The 26,228-nt window shown below is 39.0% G+C and overlaps 1 protein-coding gene across 1 annotated transcript; it reads right to left on the bottom strand.

Moving 5' to 3' along the window:
• Positions 1-1,672: 1,672 nt before the first annotated feature.
• Positions 1,673-24,978, bottom strand: LOC121879889 (E3 ubiquitin-protein ligase PDZRN3-like). The gene is made up of 9 exons (XM_042386672.1): positions 24,642-24,978; positions 23,987-24,148; positions 13,032-13,277; positions 11,404-11,502; positions 10,772-10,872; positions 9,571-10,498; positions 6,554-6,961; positions 4,723-4,860; positions 1,673-3,342 (listed from the first exon to the last, which is right to left on the bottom strand). Exons 1-9 carry the CDS (start codon positions 24,891-24,893, stop codon positions 2,974-2,976), a joined length of 2,703 nt encoding a protein of 900 aa, XP_042242606.1. The 5' UTR covers positions 24,894-24,978; the 3' UTR covers positions 1,673-2,973.
• Between the last annotated feature and the right edge of the window lie 1,250 nt (positions 24,979-26,228).

Raw genomic sequence — 26,228 nt, 5'->3', positions numbered from 1 at the left:
TCGTCGCGGCTGTCATCCCCTCATTCGTTTCCAGAAAAGGCTTTCCTCCTGGTAATGACAGCATCTCACCGAAGTCCTCCGTATCGCCTAAAGTCTGCAGTTGCTCCATATGGTCTTTCACATTCTGCATCATTACCGTTAATTGGGTGAGCGTCTGCTGATAACCCTCGATTACCCTACTAATTCCATCCTTCTCTTTGGTGAAGGGGTTTCTCCACTTCATCCTGGTTGTGCGAGTGACCTGTTAGCATCTCCGTCAGTCAGGACCTCCCGGTCTTCTACGCTGGCCAGGCTTATCTTCTCTGCCTTGTTCCCTTCCATGACTGGTGACACAGTGAACTCGATTTGGCTCTTTCGGTGGACAGTTATTGAGACGTTTGGTTAAGCGGGAATGCTCTTCAACTGACACGTCTTCTCGTTTATGGTGATGTCATATAACTGAGATCACACAAGCGATGTCATACAACTGAAGTCATATAAGCAATGACATACAACTGAAGTCAAATAAATGCATGCAATAAGCACGAGCGATGTCACACTAACACGACAACAGAAGCACCACAGTCAGTGTAGGGATTCATTACACAACTGCTAAGATCATAAAACTGATGCCACAAACACTACTGCACCCTTACTCACAACGTTACTTAACTGTCACAACTACAATTTTCTAACAGAAAGGACAACTCACTCGTTCTTAATTTTTATTTACGATTGGCGATCCAGTCTGGCTGTACGTTTTGAACACTATCTCTCCCGCGTGTACGCACGCATATTGTTGACACAGAGTCCACTCCTTCCCGACACGCGGTCCTCGTTGCAGGCTTGTCCGGAATGAACGATAACACTCCCGCGCGCCCGAACGAACAATTTTGGCACCGAGACCAATCCTTTCTGACACTGGACCCACATACAGAGGCGTCACGTTTCTCTATGTACACATATGAGTGCTATACGCACACTCAACACACAACCCTTTTTCACTGGGGTTAACTATTTTTATATTATAGGTGTCACACTTTAGTTGATGATTCACAAATTCACAAAAAGGCGTCCCTGCTCTCCTGCTGCGGGGTGTGTTGGGTGCCGGAGGGAAGGGGACCACTGAAGGTCCATCGATGGTCGAGTCACTCGTCGGTTCTCAGTAGACTGTATCGGCAGACTGTAGGACCCACGTTTTGACTGTAACCGCCCGATGAGCGATTGTGGGAAAACGAGACCCTTGCACGTAGGACTCCATTGTTCTTTATTCCGTCAAAATCTGCAGAGTACAAATTACATGTGTTACATATGAGATAATTAAATCACTTGTACGTTCTTTCACTATTAACAACAACATATGATATATTTGAGTAGAGTGGGGTGTTAAACCATATAAAACTTACGTGTTTCGGGTCTAATGTAGGACTTACAGTACTAGCTCCCTGACTTGTTAGCTCGCTGGACGGCTAGAAACTATCTTCTGAACCCCACAGGGAGGGAGTTAGTCAGTCCCGAGACGAGGACCATCTGTTTCACATTTAACACCTCGCCAAAGTTCGTTGTAAACACTCCCTCTGTCTCTCTCCTGTCTCCCTTTCTTTCTCTCTATCCCTCTCTCTTCTAGCTTATCCTACTGTGGCGGTAACACTACTTAAGGACCAATGAACTGCCATAGAAAAAAAATCAAATGCACTTTTAATATCAATAATTTTATTTTAAAGCATAACATATTCTTGAATGGCCATAGTCAATATAAAGCTTTTTTTACTATACACAAATTTACATCAATACAGAGTATACAGACGAACGTCAAAATCATTAGGGGAAAGAAGAGCGAAGGAGACTAGGGACTTTATTTGGGATGTGTACTGCTTTACCTGTGAATATGACTCCTGCAAATTACAAGCAGCTTGGTGTATCTCTCTAGACTCATTTCACCATTTATACAATTGGGTTTTGCCTGGGAGTTGACTAATCATCACAAAAGCCAAGGTATAGAGCTAGAGTCAGTTTGGTTAATGAATTCTTAATGGGCTGGATCACTAACACCAGGGGTGCTGCTGACTTAACCTGGTCCTTACCACATGATCAAGCTCAAAAAAATTTCATTTTCCAAATGCACCTATTATATATATTGTATATATATATATAGAACATCCACAACAAGTATAAAACAAATGGACGAGTTCAATGAGCAGTCTTCATTGCTATATAAAAGAACTATATATCCAATATGACATTAATATCATGGTGTATGTGGCAATCACCTCCCACAGTCAACATCACATTCTGGATGACAGTTTGGCATCACTTGTTCATTGAGCATCTCTTACCAAACATCTCCAAATAAAGCACTAATGTTCTTTTTTTTTCCACTAATAAACTGTTTCACTTCTATTATAAGGAGTATGTAAACACTGTTATTATCAGAAGTATCATATGATACTTTAATTTTAACCTTTTCACCTTCATGTTAATGCTGCCATATCACTTATTCTCTCAGGAAAATGAACCAGTTTTCACTTGTAACACATATTATGAGAAAATTGAACTGTCAAAGTATTATATTTTCAGTCACTTATGTTTTTCCTGTAGAATATATTGCATTGACGATTGACAGGTTTTCACTGTAAGAATAATTTATAAAATTCAAAGCACACAAAGCTGACACGAATAGTTGTGTCCTATTTCTGTAGAGCATTTTCTTACTAAGGAATAAGCACTTGTTCATTATCAACTGTGTATATATTTTATATTAATGATCTATTCCACAGTTGAAAAATACATTAGTGGCAACACAGTGTGTATGAAATAATGAATGGTCTGATAAACTGATTTTCCAACACAGTTCAGTGTAGAAACATTTCAAGAGCAACAATCCAAGAGACATGGATGCTTCTTCAAAAACTAGTGTCAGTGGGTTATGTCTGATGTTAACTTGAATAAACTACTTTACAAAGCATACTTGATAATATTGCATCCTTGGTAATTTCAGACTGTGGTGACTGAAAGGAGGCCCTTCATCTGTTGTGACGGTGGAGGGTTTGCGGGAAGAACGGGAGTTCGAGCTCCGTATGCAGTTTCCTCTACATCTCTCTTCCTAGAAGTAGAAGATTTCTTGTGACTGGTTTCTAAGGTGGATGAGGTCTTCCTTCTTATGGAGTGATCACGCCAAAGTGCCTGATGGACCCCATTTTCAAGTGTGCAGGTCCTCAATGCTGAGGGAGGTTCATCTGGAGCATGAGGCACCTGTTGTTGCTGCTGTTGCTGCTGTCGCCGAAGGAGCTCATGTCGTCGTCGTCGTTCCCGTTCTTTCTCCAAGTGACGCTTCCGCTCTTCTCGGCTCCAGTATCGTCCCAACTGTAGATATAAATGAACCGTTTATGTTAATATTTGCCAAAAATAAAAATGGTTGAAATGCAAAATGCTAAAACACATACAGTACAGTACACAAAGGAAGAGTAATTCCTAGAGGCCTCAAAATGTCAATAGATAGGTACATTAAATCTGACATGATTTTTTATATCCACATCAGTTTTTCTACCCCTCTGATTATGGCTTCAATTCATCAGGAATCCAAATTTTTTATGGGGGGAAATAACTAACTTTCCAAAGTAAGTATTTCCAAATTCCCTTCAAATATCATCAGCTGAGTGACCTAGCCTAGATCACTCAGCTGATGGTGTGCTTGTGCATTTTAAGCAGGTGTACTGTATTGCCCTTAGTGTCTCAAAACAAATGCAAAAGTAAAGGTATCGAGTGCTGTAGTACAAAAAGAAAACATAAAGAGCTTAGTATCACAGAAAATGTAGAAATTTCCCCCAAAAGTAACTAAGGAAACGTTGTGATCAGTAGTGTAGTTACCATAATTTATGGCAAAGATAAAATGAGACAAAGTACTTAAGTTTTATACTGACAGTGAGTTGCATACAGTCATGTGCAAAAGAAAAACCTCAGTTAAGCTACAGCAGCCATTGTGGCTAAACAATTTCCTGTCATGAAATGTTGCGACTCTGTAACAAAGCGTGGTAACATCTGGGATTTCATTGTTGAATGACAGAAATTAGACAGTGAATTCATTGGATTAATAAGATCGTCTTGATGATGTGATTGTGTGAATTAATGTAGCATTTTTGTTGTTATTCGTGATAAAAGATTGAAATATTTCTTATATACAGTACTTGACCAGAGCTAAGTTGTGTGGGTACAACCATAAAATCAATGCCATATGCCAAGGTTTAGACAAAGTTTAAATTAGGCTTGTCCATGGCATAGATAAATAAAAAAAATAATTACTTATTTTCTGAGAATCTCTTCGTCTTAAGTATTACAGATTCCTGATACTCAAAGAGTACAAAGCAGAGATCTTTGACTAAGAGTGATGACTACAGTACCTTTTGCTTAAAGCCATATTTAAGTACAATTATCTAATGAAAAATGTCTAGAAGACTAACATGATATCAAAGACTGATACTGGAAATGTTAATTAGGTGGAATATGACCTAAGCTGTTGTGCTGCCAGGGATGTTATTACCACAATCAAACAACCAATTAATCCTGGAAATTATATTTTATAAAAATTAATTAAGATGAGGAAAGCATTGTGAAGTACAGTAAGTCAAGGAAATATCTGCTTTAAAGTGAGACTGTCTAAAAATTACTGTTCCATTCTTTTTATCTACCAGATGTTTTCATGAGATAGTTGCAAAGTACCAAACATAGGATAGAAGTTAAAACTACCTTCATTTCTGACATGGCATCATCGTCTGTGGTCAGTCCTGCTCTTTCCTCATTAATCTTGAGTGCTCTTTCCTTCAACATCTTGTTTCTCACAGGTCGCTGTGTTATGTATCGGGTTCCATCAGGCCGCCGCTTTACCTGTTAAGTATTTCCGTTTTAAGTACAATAATACTTATATCATACACTGTATACTCAAACAGAGGTTATGCAGGTGAAGCTGAAATATTTTCTTTGCAGTCAAGGAAAATTAACATGAGAATAGGGGCACTTAATATCTGTATTCTTAACTCAAGGGAATTTGCCAAGGATATTTTACAACTACAGTAATATACTGTACAGTATTGAAGGATGTCCTATGGCTGGTAGAGCAATATGTTTAGACTCTAAATTTAAAAAACAATAGGTGAAGTGCACAAAGTAGAAACATATGAACCATTTTGGAAGATAATATTTATGTGAACAGGGTTTCAACAAAGCACTTGTACCCAGCAAGCATAACACAGAATGGAGTTACTGGGTAAATTTGCCAGATCTGGGTAAATTGTAAACTGTGTATACAAAAATTCTGAGTGTAGTAAGATATGATTTATAAAAGAAAAGTGAATAATAATTTGGAGGCATTAAAAATTTACAGAATACAGAAACCAATTTGGAAAAAATTTAAAATATGAAACTGTGAAATGAAGATCTTGGTGAAGACTACAAAAACATTAGATGGAAAATGAGTACTGTACTACAGTATTTGTATATTGAAATGAGCTTGTGGTAAATAATTCTGTATGGAAGTGAGAATGAGCACTGAAATATCCCTGACAAATCACCTTAGTGAGCAAAGCAAATATTTATGTTCAAAGCATTCAAGGAATGTGAAATAGTCAGGGTTGGCTGATTTAAACCAAATGGTTTAAACAAACCCAAAAAACCATATATTTTTTAATCTGCCTTTTTTCTTAGTTTTAATAATTTTTTTTGTTTTGTTTTAATGTTTATGTTGTTTTTTATTATTTACAGATGGTTTTAATGATTCATAGTAGATTTTGAAAAGCGTACAATATGGTGAAAAGAAAAGCATTGTGGTAGGCATTACAAATGTCTGGGATGGGAGGAAGGCTATTAAATGGAGTAAATGCATTCTATGAGAACAGCAGGGTAACAGTAAGAGTAAATGGGAATGAAACTGAAACATTTGAAATATATGTGGGTATAAGACAGGGATGCCTTATGTTCCTGTGGTTGTTCAATATACACATGGATGTGAACTAATGTATTATGCACTGGTGAAAGTGGTGATAATAAGCTTTCTTGCAGGGCTGATTATAAGGGAGCTAAGTTGCCACTGTCCAATGTAACTGGTGACAGCTTCTGTTTATTATGGTTGGGCCCTGAGCCTCTGATTCTAACGTGTTCAGATTATGTACAAAGGTAAAACTTTACATGCTGCTTAAGGATCTGGGTTAAAAATTACAAAATTTGAGTAATTAGTGTTAATTAATAATTAATCTTTGAAATAATTAAACATTTAGAATATTTAAAAAGTCAATTATGCTATGCCTCAAACAGGGATTTTTTTTTCACTCAAAAGGAGTCAATAACAAATAGATTTATTGCCTTTGATTTAACATTCAATGCAACTGTTTTACTACATTCAGTAACAATTAGTGTAGGGTGAACAAATATATAAACTTGATAATGTGCAGTAAAATGTTGCAATTCTAAAACTTTTTCTTCAGCCTGTATAAACTATATATACAGTACTGAATAAGAATTTTTCAAATGAATTTATATGAAACTGAATTACTTACAGCCAATAAAATTCACATAAGTTTCTTACCTTCCACTCCATCTTGACAGGTTGATCCTGGGGAGTGCGAGGAGGTGCCCTGGGAGGGAGGCCTCGAGCCGAGGTGGTCGGTGTGGAGGGGGCAGTGCTCTCCCGGTTCAAAGCCTGTCTAAACAATTGCTGTTGAAGCCAAATAGTCTGTTGGAGGTTTGCAGCATTGGTGTACATTGTCTGTGCTGGAAGAAATGTGACATAGTTGCGATTGCTCTCGCTGTCAGGGGGTGCAACTTTGTGACTGGATGAGTGAGCTTGGTGGGAGGCAGTGTTTATTCCATGATCTGATTCATGGCCTCGTACACTAGTCTTCTGTGGTAGAGAGGGGTGCAGGGGTGGAAGTCGCATACACCTTCTGCAGCTATCGCAGGAGATAGCTGAATAGGTGTCCGATTCTAGACTAACCTGAAGTGAAAATAAATTAAATTAAAATAAATAAGCTCTACTTTTTTGTAAATTGTCACCACTTTTAACTTGTCAATTACAACCTCTTTGTGAGTAAATTTACATCAAATCACTAAACTAATAATTTATTCTTAGGCTCCCTAACTATTTTTGGTGCATAAACAGCAGCTACAGCAGCTACAGTACAGTTGCCACAATTTGTATTGTGATTGGGTGATGTACGGGTAACTTGTATATTTGTCTTCTATGGCAAGCAAATGATTTTTAGAAATATCCTACCCTAAAATAAATTCTACCACTCTAATGCCTATGGCCAGTAAATTTTTACAATACATTTTCTATATTGAGGGTGTCCACAAAGGTCTGTTCCGTTTTAAAAATTGTATTACAACAAAACCAAAAAAGATGCATGTGCAATTCTTTCATTTGTTGCTTAACTCCCAAAGTTTATCTTGATTTACTGTTCGTAAACTGAGTGTCCAGTTGCCAATAATAAAAGTTTGAATACAGGTGGCGACTGCACATAAGAAGCTTATAATGTATCATCTGGTATGCAGAGCTGTAACCATTTGCTATTTTTCAGGAAGATGGTGAGCCTTAACACTATAGTTTGATTGTGTGTAATTTTCTTGACAAGAATGTCCCTGGCAGGTGCATTGGACATGATTAGTCATCTCCAGCCCTTCCCCCCCTGGTCACCTGATGTTATGCTCTTAGATTTCTTTTGTGGGGATATGTCATGTAATATGATTTCCAGGATAACCAATGGCAACAGAAGAGTGATGAAGGATATGTTGGTCAACACATGGACTGAAGAGGAGTATTGGTTGGATATACTACAGGTATGGTCCACTAATGGTGCATATGTTGCAATTCATTTAAAAACATGTAACAGTCAATTTCTTAAGCAACAAACTGCATTATTCTACCACTTTTGAATTTATTGTATTAAAAATACTTAAAACTGGAACAAATCTTTGTGGACACTGTACTACTGCTGCCTTGATGACAAACCTCTAGTCCGCAGCACAATCGGGCACAAATGATCATAACGGTACGGTATATCCAATGCCATCAAAATACAAACGCTTGAGACCATCAGATTTCCAATATAAAGTATGAATCCCGAAAACTAGGCTTCTTTCGTTCAGGCTTGTCAAATACTCTTACCTCTGCACAAACTTCTTTCCCTTTAAAACACTCCTGCATCTCTCTACATGGAACACTGCTTTATATATGGCATGGCACTCCACAGTCATATTTATCACTGTCAGACAAAATACAGTACAGCTGTACACACTAAAGCTATTCATCTCATTACTGTAATGATCAGTCCCTCATTTCCTCTGTACGTTTCCTCCACACCAGTTGATCTATCTCTTCTCTTTCAATGTCTACCACTAATTCCATGGGCAGGGGCGTCATTGGCACTCTCCCCAAGACCTGGCTTGTCCCTCCCAAGGGCTGTCTTGCTCTCCAAGGAAAATTGTAATTATATTCCTTTTTCATAGACAAATTTGGATTTGGTGAGAATATCTCAATGGAATTTTTACTATGCATAATTAAACAAAATGATAAGTACTGTATTCATCTATTTTCATTGTTCCCATTGCCTATCATTTATAAACTGAATAGCAGCAAGAAAGTAAGTCATTTTGCTAGCAGCCACATGGTCCACACCGGGCAGATGCAAATTGAAAATATAAAACGTGTTGGAACGTGTTCCGTCTTTTACAGCACCACCACGGTGGAGCAGAATTTTGACCCCTACTCTTTGTATGTAATGGTGATGCCCCCCCAGCAAAATCTGAAATGACACCCCTGGGGGAATATGTCAACAAAAGCCATTTCATGTTAGCTCCTATTACTGTACTTTTATCCACTTTGCCACTGATCAGCTCATTAGCCATGTGCCACCCTTACTACAGTACAGTATATGCAAGTTCCCTTTAATGGAAGCTCATCATCAATTATCTCCTTTATTTCTTGTCCCTCTCACCTAAGAAAATTAATTTTCTCTCGTATATTTCCCTCTACCTATGACCTACAGCTCTTTAAATGTATGGGTATATACAGTACTCATATTTTTTTCATAAAACTAAACAAATCTCCTATAATCATGTGTAATAGGCAAACCTACAGTAGCTGGAATACTGTACTGGTTCTTTATGAAAAGTGTGATACTGTACAGTTTTGTCCTTTGCAGAGTATACTGTCCCATTTGCCTCCCAGAGTCCATCAACACTACAAAACTATCAAAATTCTATGCAAGAAAAGCCTCCCCCCATCCACAATTCAAAATAAATAAGTTGTCTTAAGATTACATAGCCCATCTGCTGAGCATAATGATGCTACATTTCAAATATATAATATAACAGTACAGTATATTACAGAATAACAGAAGAAGAGCTTTCTGATCTCTTTACAAATGTCTTTTTATGAGATCCCTATTCATTGTACTCTATGGTGAAGTTAACATAAATAACAATAAAAAATTTTGCCAAAATCATTTTAGATGTACCGTAATTACTTTCTTACCAAACAATTATTGGCCTTCAAGTTTTAAATTGGAAACAAGGATAAAGATCCAAGCAAAAGATTTTACTAACCTGTAATGACTGGTCATGTGTTGGTGGACACAAGGTGAGTGTAGATTGCCTAAGGGAGGGGTCTTGACCCAAGCTTAACTCTAATGTTGGGGGTGGCCGGTGTGTGCTGCCCGTAGAATCACCAGTATTATAGGCAGAGGAAGAGTCCCGCTCTTCTTGGGGAACATCAGTACGTTTTACCGAGTTACTGATAGGAGCCGAAGATTTGGTATTGGTAGGTGATCGTGGATGAGGATTTTCCCTCACCCATCTTTCCACTGACTGTTGCCTTTCCACTGCACGTCGCTCACGTCCACTTCCTCCACTGCTACTGCTTGTGCCACTGCCTCGTGTACCACGCCCACTGTTTTGTTGCTGCTGCTGTGGTTGCATCTGTGTTGGTTTTTGGTGTAGTGGTTGTTTAGTACGAGATGTGATGGTTGCTTGTTGATGGCGCCGACGAATTCGACCAGGCTCATATGGCACGCAGTAAATAGGTTCATCTGATTCACTCACATCAGGGATGGATTCATATATATGCTCAGATTCTGAACCAGTTGGTAAGGGTGTTTTTGCAGGTGGTCTACATGATATACTTTTCACACCTTTTTTCTGTTGCTGTTCATGTGGAACCTTATACTGAGGCTCAAGTTCTTTTTGGGTAGCCTTATGACTAGCCTCAAGTTGCTCACACTCTTGAGTGAGATCAGCCATTTTCTCATCGAGGGCAATCAACTCCCGGTCCATTGTAGAGGAATTATTGCCACCTCTCACTTGGGACCCCCGAGATGATGTGGATGATGCTGAAGATACTTTTTTGGTGGGTTTCCTCTCACAAGAGGATGATGATGATGACGATGATGAGCATAAGGTGTTAATGTGGCTCTCATCTTCAGGAAGATCTTTCTTCTCTACACTTGCACTGCTCTTGGTTGATAATACAGGTGACCTAGGAATAGGGAAGCAGTGATAAAACATCTTTACTAAGATAATGTGGAAGTAATATTAAATGATGACAGTTACTTATTACCACATTGTTTCTCAGCACACAAAAGACAAGAATCATTAAAATTACACTCTTTGACACCCTACAGTTCTTTCAGTACTTGAACATCCAAATCCAAGAGTGAAACAAATACTGTACTGTACTTGTATGCCTGAACTGCACTCTCATAATTTATAACCATCCAATATAAACTTAACACTTATCTCAGACACTAACCTGCTGGTATGGAATTCAGAATTTGCATCAAGAAGTTCCACTTCTTCATCTTCTTCCACAACATCCTCCAGTACTTCCCCCTCAACTAAGTCATCTTCATCCTTGAAAATATCAAGCAAGGTTTATCATACAGCTTTAATAAATCCACTTTAGCTACGTATATGGTGTAGGTGTTGACTAATAATAATAATAATAATAATAATACCAAGACTTTGTACTTAGCATACAGGGATGAACTCTGAAATTGAAAGTTCTAGTTTTTAATACTGCATACTTATATGTATTCCTTTATTTAAAAAGAGCCATGATTTGAAATATATACAATTTAATCTTTATTGAGTGTTGTTTACCAACATTACAAACATTTGCTAAATTGCTTAGGTCAACCTCAAAATTCATAAAATGTCAATTTTCTTCGGTGACTAACACGGGCACTAAACCTGCCTCAGTGTCTGTAATTATAAGACCAGCGGCCTTATAAATAGGTTCAAACTACGCTGTATGAAAAATATTGGTACACAGTGTATGTTCAATGACAAGGGAAAACTTATAACAATATCCATTTCAAATTTTATATTTCAGTACTGTACTAAAATTTTAAACAATTCATGTTACTTTATTCTATGACTTACATAGTACTGAGTTCTTGAGACAAGAAGGCTGACTCTGGTCCCACAGCCAGCAAATAGTTCTTCCGTTTGTGCCCTTGTGGTGAGCTCTACACCATTGATCTGGAATAGTATTTATCATAAATCATTATTGTTTGAGGAATAATGAGCGAGAATGTAAAAAAATTAGTTTTAGCGAAAAGTTTAAATCTATCAGAACACAATGAACTTTGTGAAGCAAGAGGCAAAAGCACCAAAAATATGGAAACTAATTAAAAAGATCAGTTTGCAGACATACAGTACAGGCAGCTGAAAAGATTAGTCAAGTCTCTACAGGAGTACTGTAAATAAATAAAAATAGAGATGCGATGTAAAATAAATGTATGCATGGTTAGATGAAGTTTTCTTGCAATATATTATTGTGAACGAAGTAAATACTAAAGCAATTACCTGTACAGTACTACAGTATCTTTACTTCAGTAGACACTCCAATCTTTGAGTGTAGCATAAAAATTATATAGTATATACAGTAGACCCTTGCCATTCTGGAATTTGCGATTTCAACGATTCACAGTACGGTAAGTAGATGGTGGCTAGCTTGCAAGACTTTTTCCACAGCACAATGAGTCACCCCCCTGCAGCATCTCATGTTGTACTCTCAAAACTTTAGTGTTTCTGTGTGAAAATGGCCCCTAAAAGACTGCCTAGTGTCTGTGCTAGTGATGCTAGTGGAGTGAGATGTAAAAGGCAGACGTCAGTGATGACCCTGACAAAGAAAGTTTTATTATCAGTCAAGTTAAAAGAGTGGATGAGTGCTGCCACGGCTAGTCAGTTGTTTGGTACAGGTATACAGTAGTGCACTAAGGTAGTATAAGTTGCTATTCACGGTTTTGCCAATTCGCGCCATTTCTTGGAACCAAACCCCCAAGAATGGCAAGGGTCTACTGTAATGTACAGTACTACAGATATTCCCCAATTTATGAAAAGTTTCAATTACAGAAAACTTTTTGTAAAATGATTTCTCATAAATTGAAGCATATTTTCCCTTACAAATTCCAATTCAAATTAAGAAAAAAAAGAATACAAGTCTAACAACACCAAAAAATGCTGCAAAACTTTTTTAATTAAAATTTTTGGCATACACAATGATTATAAGCAAATAATAATCATTTCCTCTTTACTCTCTACACATTTTTTGTGCATACTGTAATTATCATATGAAATTTAAGAATATAAAAATTTGTCTTTTATTTAATTTTCCACACATTACATAAAAATAAATGAGAAAAAACTGGTCAAACAAGCAACTGTTTTTGACCAAAAAAAAAAAATGTGCTGGTAGAGACAAGTCTACTTGATCCCAGTGAGTTTGTGTTGTAGGTTTATAGTGACAGTAGGAGAATGATGACACATTGAAAGCTTATTTGTAGACCAAAACACATTGCGAGTGTTAGAGAATAATGAGATAAGTAACCTTACTGGTATTAAAAAACCCTGCCCTTTTAATCTTAGTTTCATCATTATGGTGGAAAAATTATGGAAATGGCAATTATTTTTGTAACTTTGGGGTTTTTATTTGTAAATGAAAGCATGGGTCAATTTTTACCATAACTTATAATCATATTAAAACAATATATTGAATCATAACTCACCTGCAAAATCTGGTCTCCAATTCTGAGACGACCATCCTTGCTGGCTACTGTCCCTTGTTCAATCTGTGATACCAAAACCTCCGTCACCACACCCTTGTAGTCCTCAGCACACAAGCCTTCGTCCTCAGCTACTCCTACACCTTCATCCTGCTCGGCCATGTGAGTAGGTGGAGGTGCTGGGGCACTACTGTAGTAGAGGGTCAACCCCAACTTCTCCTCAGGTGATGTACGTTCCAAGATGATCTCCTAATAAAGGTGGGAGGAAGTATTACGTGCAACATTATCAGTTTCATGTCTTAAGAAAGTTTGGAGAGATTTCTTTCCAAAGCTATATGAAATTTTCTCACAGGGGATGGAGATGAGAGAACAACTAGTTACTGAGGCTATAGAGTATAGGAACTCCTGCTGAAGAGGACAGGAAACAATTACAGTTCAGTACTTCCAAATTTTAACAAAATCTTATGACAGACTTTTAGAAGATGCGGTGAAAAACATTGAACGTGTAATGAATAGATTCCGAGATGTTCAAACAGCTATGTGCAGGAATTAGTTACAGTCTCAATGCTGGTAAAAGAAAATCATCTCATGACAAATTACACAAGTAAACAAATTAGGAAAATAAGTAATATATAGAAATAAAGATGCTTGAAAATGCTTGGAACAGATGAGAGGCAACAAACTGAAGACGAAAAACAGACTTCTCGATAAAGAAGCAAAAATAATAAGAGACCTCATGAGACCCTAAAGGATGATAAACGCTGACGTTAAACTGGTAACACGCCCTTGTTATTGTAAGCTGGTCAATTAATCTGACAGACCAAGCAATGAACATTTCTGGGAAGCATCAGAAAACCAGAACTAGTACAGTATTTCTTAATAGAATTATGTGAAAATTTAATGGAGACAGGTACAAAGATGTATGTCCGACCATGGTATTAGTTTACCTGGTAATAAGACGAATTATTCTTTTTTTAAACAGTAGAGAACTGTGAGACTATGGGAGGCAAAAACGTGAGAGCAATGCTTAATTTGTGCAGTGTTGTGCAAAATATCTACCGCTTTGAAATAAGTAACAGGTGACTTATTTTGCACCATGGCTAAGCAAAATAAGTCCCACAACAAATATTTACCCAGATTTGGTTTCAATAAAGCTATTGCAGGGGCGGATCCAGGGGAGACGGGGTCCAGGGGGAATGGACCCCTTTTCATCAGAAAATTCCAATACTTTTTCTTTAATGCAGTAATGTACTCCGGCAATTTTGTATTACTATTGTCCTCAGAATATCTCCTAATATCAAGTGTATATGACTTAAAAATAGCCCCCCCCCTCCCCCCACTGGGTGGGCACAGTGCTCGCCCATGTTCCTCCACCCACAACTTCTTGGACCCCCCCTTTTGATATTCCTGGATCCGCCCCTGTATTGTTCTTTAATATCTTGACCTGAGCTTAGAGGGATAATATGCCCCTATGTGTTGTTTATAAACAGGTAGTATACGAGTCCCTACAAGCTTTGGTCGGCTCCTCTGCAGCATCTGTCCTTGGCCCACTTGGGTTACACTACTTCTTATTTTAAAAATTAAGCTCTGCATAAGAGAACAAGTGTCACTAGAAAAAAGAAAGTAGATGTAAGAAAAAACAAGAACATGAGAGGAACGTATATATATATACTAAAAAAAATACAAGAGATAAAATCAAGGAAGAAAGTAAAAATGAGAGCAAGAGTCAGAATAAGAAAGAGAGAAGGTAGGGCATGTAGACTTAGTTAAGAGGTGGAATGTAAAAGGAGACACACAAGGCGGGTGAGGTGAAGAGGGGGAGGTTGTGGGGACGAGTTCTCAGTTGCCCGACATAAAAGCTTCTTCTTTTCAACATTAAAGAGGAGAAAACTGAACGTCAAATTTGTGCAGGCAGCAAATCAACTGAATACACACGACTCCGACCTCAAAGGCAACTTTTACGTCCATAGAGGCCATGAAATACCGTCGGATGCCTTCAAACAGAATATCCTAAAATGACAAATATTATGATATTAGAGGGAATGCTATTCCTAAAAGGCGCGATGAATGACAAACACCGCACATGCCAACAAAGTGTAAACTGCTCTGAGATGGAGTGATAACACCATGACCTTCGAGTGTTAGTTAAAGCAGAGGAGCTGCCTTCACCAATTTTAGATTTCGGGTGTTTTTTTTTTTTTATAGAAAACTTCTCAGTGATTGTTGGCGGGGAACAGGCTGGTTAATCCTCTTATTATATTATTTTAGCTGTAGCTATGAGTGTTCCAAATGGGTAAAACTTTGTGACCTGTTATCCGTCGTGCCAATTTAATGACACGTACTTTTCAAACCTGACCACTGAATCAAAAGTGAAATGATTACGTTGTGTTTATATTAGTCTTTACTCCATTTCAAGGTATAACACAGCATATTACACTTCCGCCCAGAGGCTAAGTACTAATGTACATCGTCCCAATATGTAGCTAGCTTTACCTTACATATACAGTCACCTTAAACCCTCTCCCCACCCCCGCTAGGTGCCTCATTACCTGTCGTTAACTGTCTTGGTCGTGTATAAGGATTAAGGGCATCGTAAAAACCAGTTATGTGTCTATTAAACCGTGGCTCTGGTTACGCGTGAATGGTGCGCAAGGATGTAGTCCTCTCGTGAATTACTACATTGTTCTGTGCCTGCTGTACAGTCCTACCAACCGACCGTCTACCACCAAGGTGTCTGGTGTTATTGTATCTGCCTGAGTGACTAAAAAAGCGTGACTAAAGACGTTATCCCTACTTTCAGCAGCCAACGAATAAACGTATAACAAATGACGATGCCGCTTGCCAATAGCTTTGTGACAATCATATAACGTTTCAACAGACTCAGCAGCCAATGGTTGAGGGACATGACGTTATCGGCTGAGTACACAAATAAAGTTATCAGTCAAGGCCCAATGGTTGAGAAACATACAACGTTATTAATCAAAAACTAATGAATCACAAACACATGACTCATTCTGACAGCAATCAATGACTGAGGGAAGTCATGATGTCTCGGCTGTCAGTACCCAATGGATGAGTTGAAAGTCATTACATTAGATGTCAGCAGGCAATCGTTGAACGAGTGTTATGACGTTAATTTAGTATCAGTAGCCAACGAATTTACCCAAAACATTTGTCGTTATGCCAGCAGACAATGGTGGAACAAGATAAGTGGGCCAGTGAGATGTGTTCGAACTGTACATCTCAAAGTGCAGGGAAAAATGATCATACTACCGTTAAAAAATTCGCAGTCCCCTGAGGCTCTCTCGCACCCCCGGGAAAGATCACATTACGAGCTCTTCATAATGTTATGTGTAAATTTCATCATTACTACCTCTTTACTAATCTCTTTTATGGTGTGAGAAGTGACAAATCCTATTAAATGTGGTGGAAAAGCCTACCCAACATACAATATCAAATTACAGACAAAAAAAAAATATTATCATCTTAATCTATTTTATGTATTATAAAGTTTTTTTCTATTCTAATTAATGTGAAAGTCAACTATAATTTATCACCACGTGGGCTGTTTTATACGCCAGTCACCCCCCCGCGCGTCTCATGGTTAGCAAAAACAACGATAACAACACTCTGTATCATGATATATTTATACATAACAAATAACACAAATACAAGTATATAAATTTCACGAACTCGGTCTAAGGTGGAAGAAACTAAACTTTACTATATAGTACCAAATTGTCGATTGGGACCATCCGTACTTTAATTTAGAATATATTTTAAAACTTAATGGGCATCAGTCACCCTCAATGTATTGTCTCTAAAAAAAATCCAGAATCCGCCCTGCTGGTTTCCTTTTGTCTATATACATTGACGTGTATCGACAAAAGGGAACCAGTTTAGGTTTCCGGTACACACAGGCCGCGCCTACACCATAACTCCCGTACCCTGGAAAAAAAAAAACTCGGCAGTGCACCAGAGCTCAAAGGTTTATTCAGTAACCTGTTGCAGAAACATCGTGTTACATGTTTTATTATTTGTTTATATCTTTTACGGGTCATTCCGTGTAGTGCAAATAAGTTGTACTTCGTTGGCAATATTTTCAAATGAGAGAGAGAGAGAGAGAGCATATCCACAATCGTTTGAGTCTGGGAGAAACTGTTAAGAAATCGTAGGGAATTACAAAAATAAATTGCTATTTATAATAATGGTTTGAAGAAAAATTCCTTTCATTGTCTTCATTGTTATCGTATCACCTGTTCTTACATACAGCACACTGATGAAAAATATTCAAATCATATTCATTATCCCTCAGCGTGGGGCACAAACACGCCCAACAATGTGTGTATGAGCACGTTGTCTTGGCGAATCTTCTCACGTAACAATTCACCCTAAAAATAAAAGTAGGTGTAAAATTCAAAAGTGGTTATTTCATGCCTCCTTCAAGAATGCCTAACTGGATAATTCGGTGGAAAATTAAAGAGTTCACACAAGTGGGAGACATTCCCACGTAATCCACGACACATTCGCCACTCCTCGTCCACAGCACTAAAAACGCTCGAAAAATGCCATGCAGGAGAGCACAGCTGAAGCCTGAAGCCTCATTAGTAAGGTAAAGGAACTATTTAAAAATATATATATATAAACGTAATATATATATAAAGCTTAACTATAACGTACATACAAAGATAAACTCATTTCATTATTTGATAAAGTTTCATATAAAAGAATAATAATCACACAAAAATAATTCCATTATTTCTAGATATCCTGTAGAGTTTTAATGGGAGATCGATTTCTTGTATTTCATTAATTCTTAAGGACAGCGCGCCATATTTGCCCTTCAGCCAAAAATTGTCATTAAATTTGCAATCTCGCATATTGCCTTAAAGAATGATGAAGTACCAGCCCTTCCCCCCACGTCTCTTATTCTTCCCACTTCTTTCACTTGACTGCGCCTGACAGGTTACAAATTAATATATCGCAAGAAAGGTGTGGGTGGGGTAGTGATCTCCGACCTCCTGCCCCAACCACCGCCTCTCACGCTTCACTTGCCCTCATTATTTCTCTACTGGTCCACAATTCAACACTATTCTGCGTTTAATTTATCTTTCAACTCGTTTTCTTGTTTCGGTGTTTGAACGAGACTAGTGAAAAGATCATGAAATTTATGCTGAAATATTATATAAACTGCAGGTGAAGAGTGCCCAAAGCGCTGAAAATTTCAACGGTCGGTTTCACTCCTCCTACAATGACTATGATTGTCGCTAAAATTACCCACCTCATACACATCCACTGGTGATTCAATGACAGTTTTCTCTCGCTAAAAAATACGAGACCTATTATTTCCGATAGAAAATTGCAATGTGATTCGTGAAAAACTCGAGACTACAAGCGTAAAATGAGCGACGATACTTAGAGGTGTAGCTGCGTAACTCTGACAATATCCGATAGTAGTTACGTTGGAATTCTTTGCCAGACGCGCTTAAGGGGTGATTTCTCTGCCCAATTTCGGATTTATTTTTTGCTACCTATATCCATCTATTGTTTATTTTGAAGTTTAATTTGGTTCTAAAATATATTATACAGTACACTTGGACCATCATTGTGACAAATTAGTTTTTAATCAAATTTCAAGATAATGACGTTTTCTCTCAATTTACCAAATTAGAAAACGTACCTAGGCCTAACGGGTAGATTAAGATAAATTGTTAATGGGATACTGAAAATAGTTTTTGTACCCAGAGAAGCAAACGTAACCATTCCAATAACATACACTGATTAATAAAGAATCCTACACATCTTAGTGCCTCCAAGATCCCCAGTGGTGAGGTGCTGAAAAAAATACCGCCAAACGCCTCACAAGTACAGTGGGAATGTGTCAATAAATAAGAGTTTATATACTTTCTTTTACTATGCTATTCAATATAGCGTAAATCTAACCTTAAACTCTATATCTTATCACTGACCGATAAATAAACACTGCATAATGATCACTAATCCATTATAATATTCTAAAAAAAAAAAAATTATATATATATATATATATATATATATATATATATATATATATATATATATATATATATATATATATATATATTTGAAACAATAGGAAGGAACGATGGCGCATCTCTCCTTACTACACTCAAATAATAAACTTTTCAACGAGACGAAAAATTTGCAAACAATATACCATCAACCGCGGCCCAACCAGGGGGAAAACTACCTAATTATCGTAAAGTTGGACATATACTATATATATTTTTTTTTTTCACGGCGGGTGAGTGTAAGGCCATAGTCACCCCCAACAACAATAACTCGTTTTCTACACTTCATGACGATAGCGGGAACCACACCCGAATTTTCTTTTTTAAACCTGTCTGTCCGTACGAGCTGCGGTTTCTATTCAATAACTCGACAAAAACTTGGTGGATCTAAATGAAACTTGGTAGAATACTTCATGGTGTAAATATCTTGGACGAGTTTAATTATTAGTGTTTTATATGAATTGTTTGTGTAGTTAAGCCCGGTTAAGGGAGGAGGAGGAGGTGGTGTTGTTTGAGGGAGACGATGGAGGAGGAAGAGGTGTTTGTGGGAGGAGGAGGAAGAGGTGTTTGTGGGAGGAGGAGGAAGAGGTGGTTGTGGAGGAGGAGGAAGAGGTGTTTGTGGGAGGAGGAGAAAGAGGTGGTTGTGGAGGAGGAAAAGGTGTTTGTGGGAGGGGATGGAGGAGGAAGAGGTGTTTGTGGGAGGGAAAAAACGTACTTCTGGGACGGAGAAGAGGAAAGAGAAAGAGTAGGGGTGGAAAAGGCAATAATGAGGGAGATATATGATTGGACAGAGAGAGAAAGAGAGAGAGAGAGAGAGAGATATTATCCTACCAGCCTCTAAATATCCGGGCTTTGAATTGGATTTTCAAGGCTTAGTAAGTAAACAAAAATATCCCCAACAAACTGTGATACAGAAACAAAAAAGGCATCTGGCTCCCGCTTATGACGTAACAATGAACAGCCAATGGCATCAAATTCCCAGTAACCATGTCGACACCTGAAGAGTTACGTACAGTAAATGGTAAACAAGATAGGGGTTCACCACACACCGGCCACACCATCATGTAATGTGACCGCTCCCAGGACCACAGTGAACGGACGCCGCCACCACTAACAATGGTAAAAGTTAACCACCACAAACACATACCGCCGCCGTTCCGCAATCCGGAAATAATGGCAGCTAAGCAACCCATATTTCCAGGTCGCTTACTAGTAGAAGGAGGTATTGTTATTTTATTATTATTTTTTTCCTGCCTGCCTTTCTTGTTCTCCCTTCACACACACACACACTTTTTATAGTCTTGTTATTCTCGTATTTTTATTATTTCTTCCCTCTCTCACTCCTCCACCCATTAACACACAGAGGGTGGAGGAGGTCTCCCCCCCCCCATACACACCAATATTTTACCCTCCTTCCCTTCCTCCACCCACAAAGACAATGGGCGGCAGACTTTCTCTGGCTGAGGAAGAATGAATATTGATACAAAAGTTAGGCGGTGTGTGTGTGTGTGTGTGTGTGTGTGTGTGTGTGTGTGTGTGTGTCATGAAAGGATTAGGCGTGGGCAAGGTGTGGTGAAAGTATAGTAATGGGAGTTGGTGGAAGTACAGGGGGATGGTAATGGGTGTAAAATTAGGATTAAATATAGGAATGGGCGTGGGCGTGATGTGTACGGCCAACTGTCTTTAATCAGGTCATTCATGGGAGATTAAGATACTTCTAATTCCTCTAACTAATCACCAAAGCCCCTTTCTCCAACCTAATCACAAAGACCTGGACCTCAGTTCAGGAAAGGGAAGTCCACCACAACAGCGACAGCCCTGGCATGTGAAAACAGCCAGAGCCACAGCGACTGGTAGACAATGTAATCTAACTCTCCGGGATGTAGCGAAGGCATTTGACAAAGTCTGGCACGACGGTCTAAAATATAAGATCCTCCAACCCGGACTTCCCACCAACATTGAAAAGCTGCTTTGTAACTTTCTTGACGGCAGAAATGCCAGACTGAGGGTAGGACAACACAGGAAAGACCTTCCCACTCATGAACGGAGTCCCTCAGGGCAGCGTCCTCTCCCCCACCCTATATATTATCTACACAAGTGACACCCCGCCTCCCACTAGAATAGGTAACGAAGATATTATGTATGCAGATGACATCACTCAAATAACAACACATCAAGGAAAATCGCGAGCGTTACAGGTCGCCAACACCAGGCGGGAATTAGAAAGGGTAAATAATTACGAAAAACAATGGAAAATCCAAACCAGTCTCCCGAAATTCACAGTGACACCCTTATGCAGAAGGAAAACCCATCCATTAGTAACCAGTAATGCCCAGATAGAATACAAAAGCAGAGGCACCCTCCTGGGCCTGCATATATCCACGACAGGTTACTCCCATCATGTCCACAACAGGAAGGAAAAAGCAAGAAGAGAGCTGAGAAAACTATACCGCTTTAAAGCGCTTCCTGATAAAATAAAACTCCGCCTGGTGACATCATTTATCACACCGATATTAACTTACCCAGCAATACCTCTTCATACTATGAGCACCACTCAAATATTAAAATTACAGGTGGTCCAAAATGAAGCCCTAAGATTCGCCACAGGTGAAAGATACCCCTTCACCAGAACCACAGCCGAGTTACATAGACCTGAGAATAAAACCCATCAACCAGCAGCTGCACACCCTGGCCAGCAGAATCTGGCAAAAGATAGAACGACCAGAGCAAGAACTCCTTCAAAGACTCCCACCAGATAACGACAACAACCATACATGGTTCCCAAAAAGTTACCAAATCTCAAAAGGTCCATTACCACCCGATCTACACGGCCAGGCAATAGACAACCTCCCTAGACCAGCATCCGCCAGTAGGGTCGGCGGAATATGAAATAAGGCCCTTAAAACACCCATATATGGGACAGGGTAGGCTGTCTAGTGCCTGTACCGACAGAACATAACTAACTCATGACACAACCCTAACACACTATTAGCTTAGCTAGGCGGTCAGCCTGCCCTCTTTTACCTCCTCCTAAATTTCTTCAATTTCCTAACAATAACTTCCTTCCCCCACCTCTAATCTTCTTTCACCCTACTTTCTCTACACAAAAAAAAACTCAGCGAGATTGGTGTTGTATCATTGATTACGTGGAGGCATCCTGGGCAACCGCGAGGCTTGGCACAATTCATTCTTCCTCGTCATCGTACACACACACACACACACACACACACACACACACACACACACACGCTTTTACACACACACACCACACACACCAATTTCCTCAAATTCAGTATAGCCTGTGGGTTCATCTCTGAGCTCAAAAGGATTCGAAACCCCAAGAGGTGAACCCGGGTCATCCTACAATGACTGTGAGAGAGACAGGGAGAGGGGGGGGGGTGATGCACCTAGCTACAGACAGACAAACAGACAAACAGAACAATTGAGCATTCCCGGTAATTTCGCTCCAACAGTCTCCATCCAGAACTCGTAGTAACCGGAAGAGAAATTCAAAATCCGGAAGAGTATTCGGCTGAAGGGAGAGGGGAAGGGAAAGGGAAGGAGGCCAGTAATTTAATTTTCCTTTCCTTATTTATTTTTCACCTTATTTTAAATCGTCTTTTCACTTAATTTACTTATTTCCATCTTTATTCTTGATTATATCGACACTTGTTTGTGTTTTCCACGATTTTTTTTGTTTTACTTGTCGCTTGCTTCTTGTTTTTTATTTATCCCCTTTCTCCTTTATAATCATTTCTCTCACTTATTCCTCCCCTCATTAATTTTCTATGCGTACAGTCTCGTTCAAGATTCTTCGAAACAACAAAGCCCAACTATTAAATTAAGCAACGGGGAACTAAGTAACCAATCACCGATCACTTTTACATTTACTCATAATTTTTACTACGTACTATAGTAAACAAACGGCCTTGAGTTGCCAGCTGTCTCCAGTAGTGTTCGAAGAATCTTGAACGAGACTGTACCTTAATTTGTATTCTCGCCTATTACCCAATTTACTCTTGTTTCTTTTACCTCCCATTTACACTAAACTTTATATTTTCTTAACACACTACAAACTTAAACTAATCTAACATATCGTACAGTATATCTCCATTACTTGAACGAGGTCATATATCTTCATACACTTTATCATTAAATTTCAAGTCAATCCATCACCACAGTCTTTCTATCTCTATGTCTGTCATTTCAGCTATAATTACCTGCCATTGTCAATTCTTCCGTAACGAACTATTTTGTTTTTCACATTCGTTCCTTGCTGCCGGTTGGGTTAGCGTGTTTTTGTATCTATGATAATTTTGTCATTCGGGCTGTTTATAACTATGATAATTTGTCCCACTGGCTGTTATAACTGTATGGTAACTTGTCACAATGGCTGTTATACCTACGATAACTTGTCACTGGCTTTTATAACTACGATAACTTGTCACACCGGCTCGAACGTTCACTAGACACATAACAAAAGTAGGTCACAGTTTGAAGGTGAAACACAACACACCGGCGAACCACAAAACATAGTGGATGGATATATACACTAGAGATGGGTGTTATTCTGTTGACGATGCTTTGTTTTAACCTAATAATTACCACGCCTCTTAAAGTTGTGAACACGGCGCTATCTAACGTTCAAGAAGAAAGAGTAGTAATAATAATAATAAATAGAAATAATAATAATGATGATAACAATAATAAAATAATAATAATAATAATCGCTGTACAAGTGAGTTTTTATCCTAAACGAGTGAGTCGCTGTGACGTGACTTACACGAACGACTCTTTAAACGTTTTGCTTTTGTTCAGGGGAAACTTTTTTAAGCGTCGCTCCTAGACACAGAGTTTTGAAAAGGCTACATCAATGGAGAAACAAGAGAGAGAGAGAGAGAGACTCACCTCTATGTCAATCTCCTGCTCGAGGAACTGGGAGAGAGACTGCGGGAGGTCACCTGGGAAGATGTAGTCCCCGTCAGGTGAGTCCGAGTCGCTGCCCTCGCCTTCCCCGCCCACCCACTCGCCCGCACCCACCGCCCACTCACTCACGCCCATCAACGAGATCTGTGACGAGAGAAGAGACATAGTTATAATAAAATATACTACTAACGTTACTATTATTACTACTACTTATAATAATAATAATAATAATAATAATAATAATAATAATAATAATAATAATAATAATAAAACACACCTAACCTAATACCCAACAAAATCGAATTCTCTATATACTGGACCTAAATCCTGTTAACAACCTTTCAACAAAATGTCAACAATATCAGAACACGTAAAAAACTGAAAAACAAAATTGACAACAAACAATTTCATCACCAGTGACTTGTTGACCTTGATCTGACCTCTGACCTTCAAGCGGTTAATCCAGAATGGAATATTGAATTTAAAACCTGACTTTTTTTTTTACCACTGTATTATGACCTTCCAATAGATAATCAGGTTTAGAAACGTTTACAAACAGATGGCTATTTCAAGACAGACAGACAGACAGACAGGGAAACAGACAGAGACAGCAATGAAAAACCTGCAAGTGACTTACCTCCGTCTGTGTACCCGTTGTGACACTTGACCCCCCGTCACCCCGTCTCTCCTCCACCCTATCTTCCTTCTCTCCTTCATCACCTTCTTCCTCCTCCTCCTCCTTCCTTTCCTTCTTCACTTCTTCCTCGTGTTGGGTGGAGGAGTCACTAGCGGGCGTGGGCGTGGTGGAGGTGTGTGGGTGTGTAGGGGTGGAGGGTGTTGAGGTCTGCTGGGTGTTGTTGTTGTGAGGTCGACGCAACACCTGAACCATAATGGGCTCAGCTGCCTCCTGGAACACCTTGACTGCCTCCGTGTGGCTTAGACCGCTCACGTCCTGCCCGTTCACCTGTAATGATAATAATAATACAATCATAGTATATCAACAATAATAATACTACTACTACTACTATTAATAGTATAGTCCTTGCCCTCAACACACCTGCCTTGAACACACCTGCCCTCAACACACCTGCCTTGAACACACCTGCCCTCAACACACCTGCCTTGAACACACCTGCCCTCAACACACCTGCCTTGAACACACCTGCCCTCAACACACCTGCCTTGAACACACCTGGGATAGTACAGTAGGTGAGATGGGAGAGGGTGGGATGGAGGAGATCGATCTATCGCTTTATAAAATGTGAAGTTACCGTATCATGATATCGGCTGTAAGTTTTGTATTATTCACGTCTGGATGAAGAACATACGTATATTATTCGTTAAATCCGTTAAAACGGTTAAAACCGTTGAAACCGTTAAAACTGTTGAAACTTGAAAACCTCACACACTCCACATGACACTTCCACTATCCACCTGACACCACATTACACCTCTCACACACCTCGCTTATACGAAAAATGGTGTAACTCATAAGACTGATAAGAGACCGAGAAAACCCCAAAAGACTGACACCAACAAAAGACAGACGAGACCAAAAAAAAATACCGACAAAAGTCTGACAAAACTAACAAAATACAGACAAAAGTCCAACAAAAGTCTGACAAAATTAACAAAATACCGACAAAAGTCCAACAAAAGTCCGACAAAACAACAAAATACCGACAAAAGTCCAACAAAAGTCCAACACAAAAAAAAATACCGACAAAAGACCAACAAAACTAACAAAATACCGACAAAAGTCCAACAAAACTAACAAAATACCGACAAAAGTCCAACAAAAGTCCGACACAACTAACAAAATACCGACAAAAGTCCAACAAAAGTCCGACACAACAGACGGAAAAAAAGAAGAAAATACTAAGACAGGAAAAGAGAAAAAGAAGAAGAAAAAGGTGAACACTGTCTTACCGCCACTGAACCTTCAAGACCCACAACTACTGTCAGCGCTTGTCACCACCACTGACAGCTACACGAACACCTACCTGTCTCCCCCCCCCACCCTTCCTCCTCCTTCTCCACCAGACCCCTACTTCCTCCCCCTCACCCCCTTCCTCCGCCTCTGTTACACTCCTTCTCTTGCCTCCTATATTCCTTCTCCTTCTTCGTCGATCCCTTCCTTCCTGTTCCTTCTCTCATCTTCCCTCCCTCGCGCGCGTCCTTCCTTCCTTCCTTCCTTCCTTTCTCTTCCTCATTTCTCTCTTCC

The sequence above is a fragment of the Homarus americanus genome, unplaced genomic scaffold (assembly GCF_018991925.1).
Source record: "Homarus americanus isolate GMGI-L3 unplaced genomic scaffold, GMGI_Hamer_2.0 scaffold32001, whole genome shotgun sequence".
NCBI classification, from domain to species: domain Eukaryota; kingdom Metazoa; phylum Arthropoda; class Malacostraca; order Decapoda; family Nephropidae; genus Homarus; species Homarus americanus.
The sequence above is the reverse complement of the archived record's forward strand: the minus strand, read 5'-3'. Positions and strand labels throughout refer to the sequence as shown.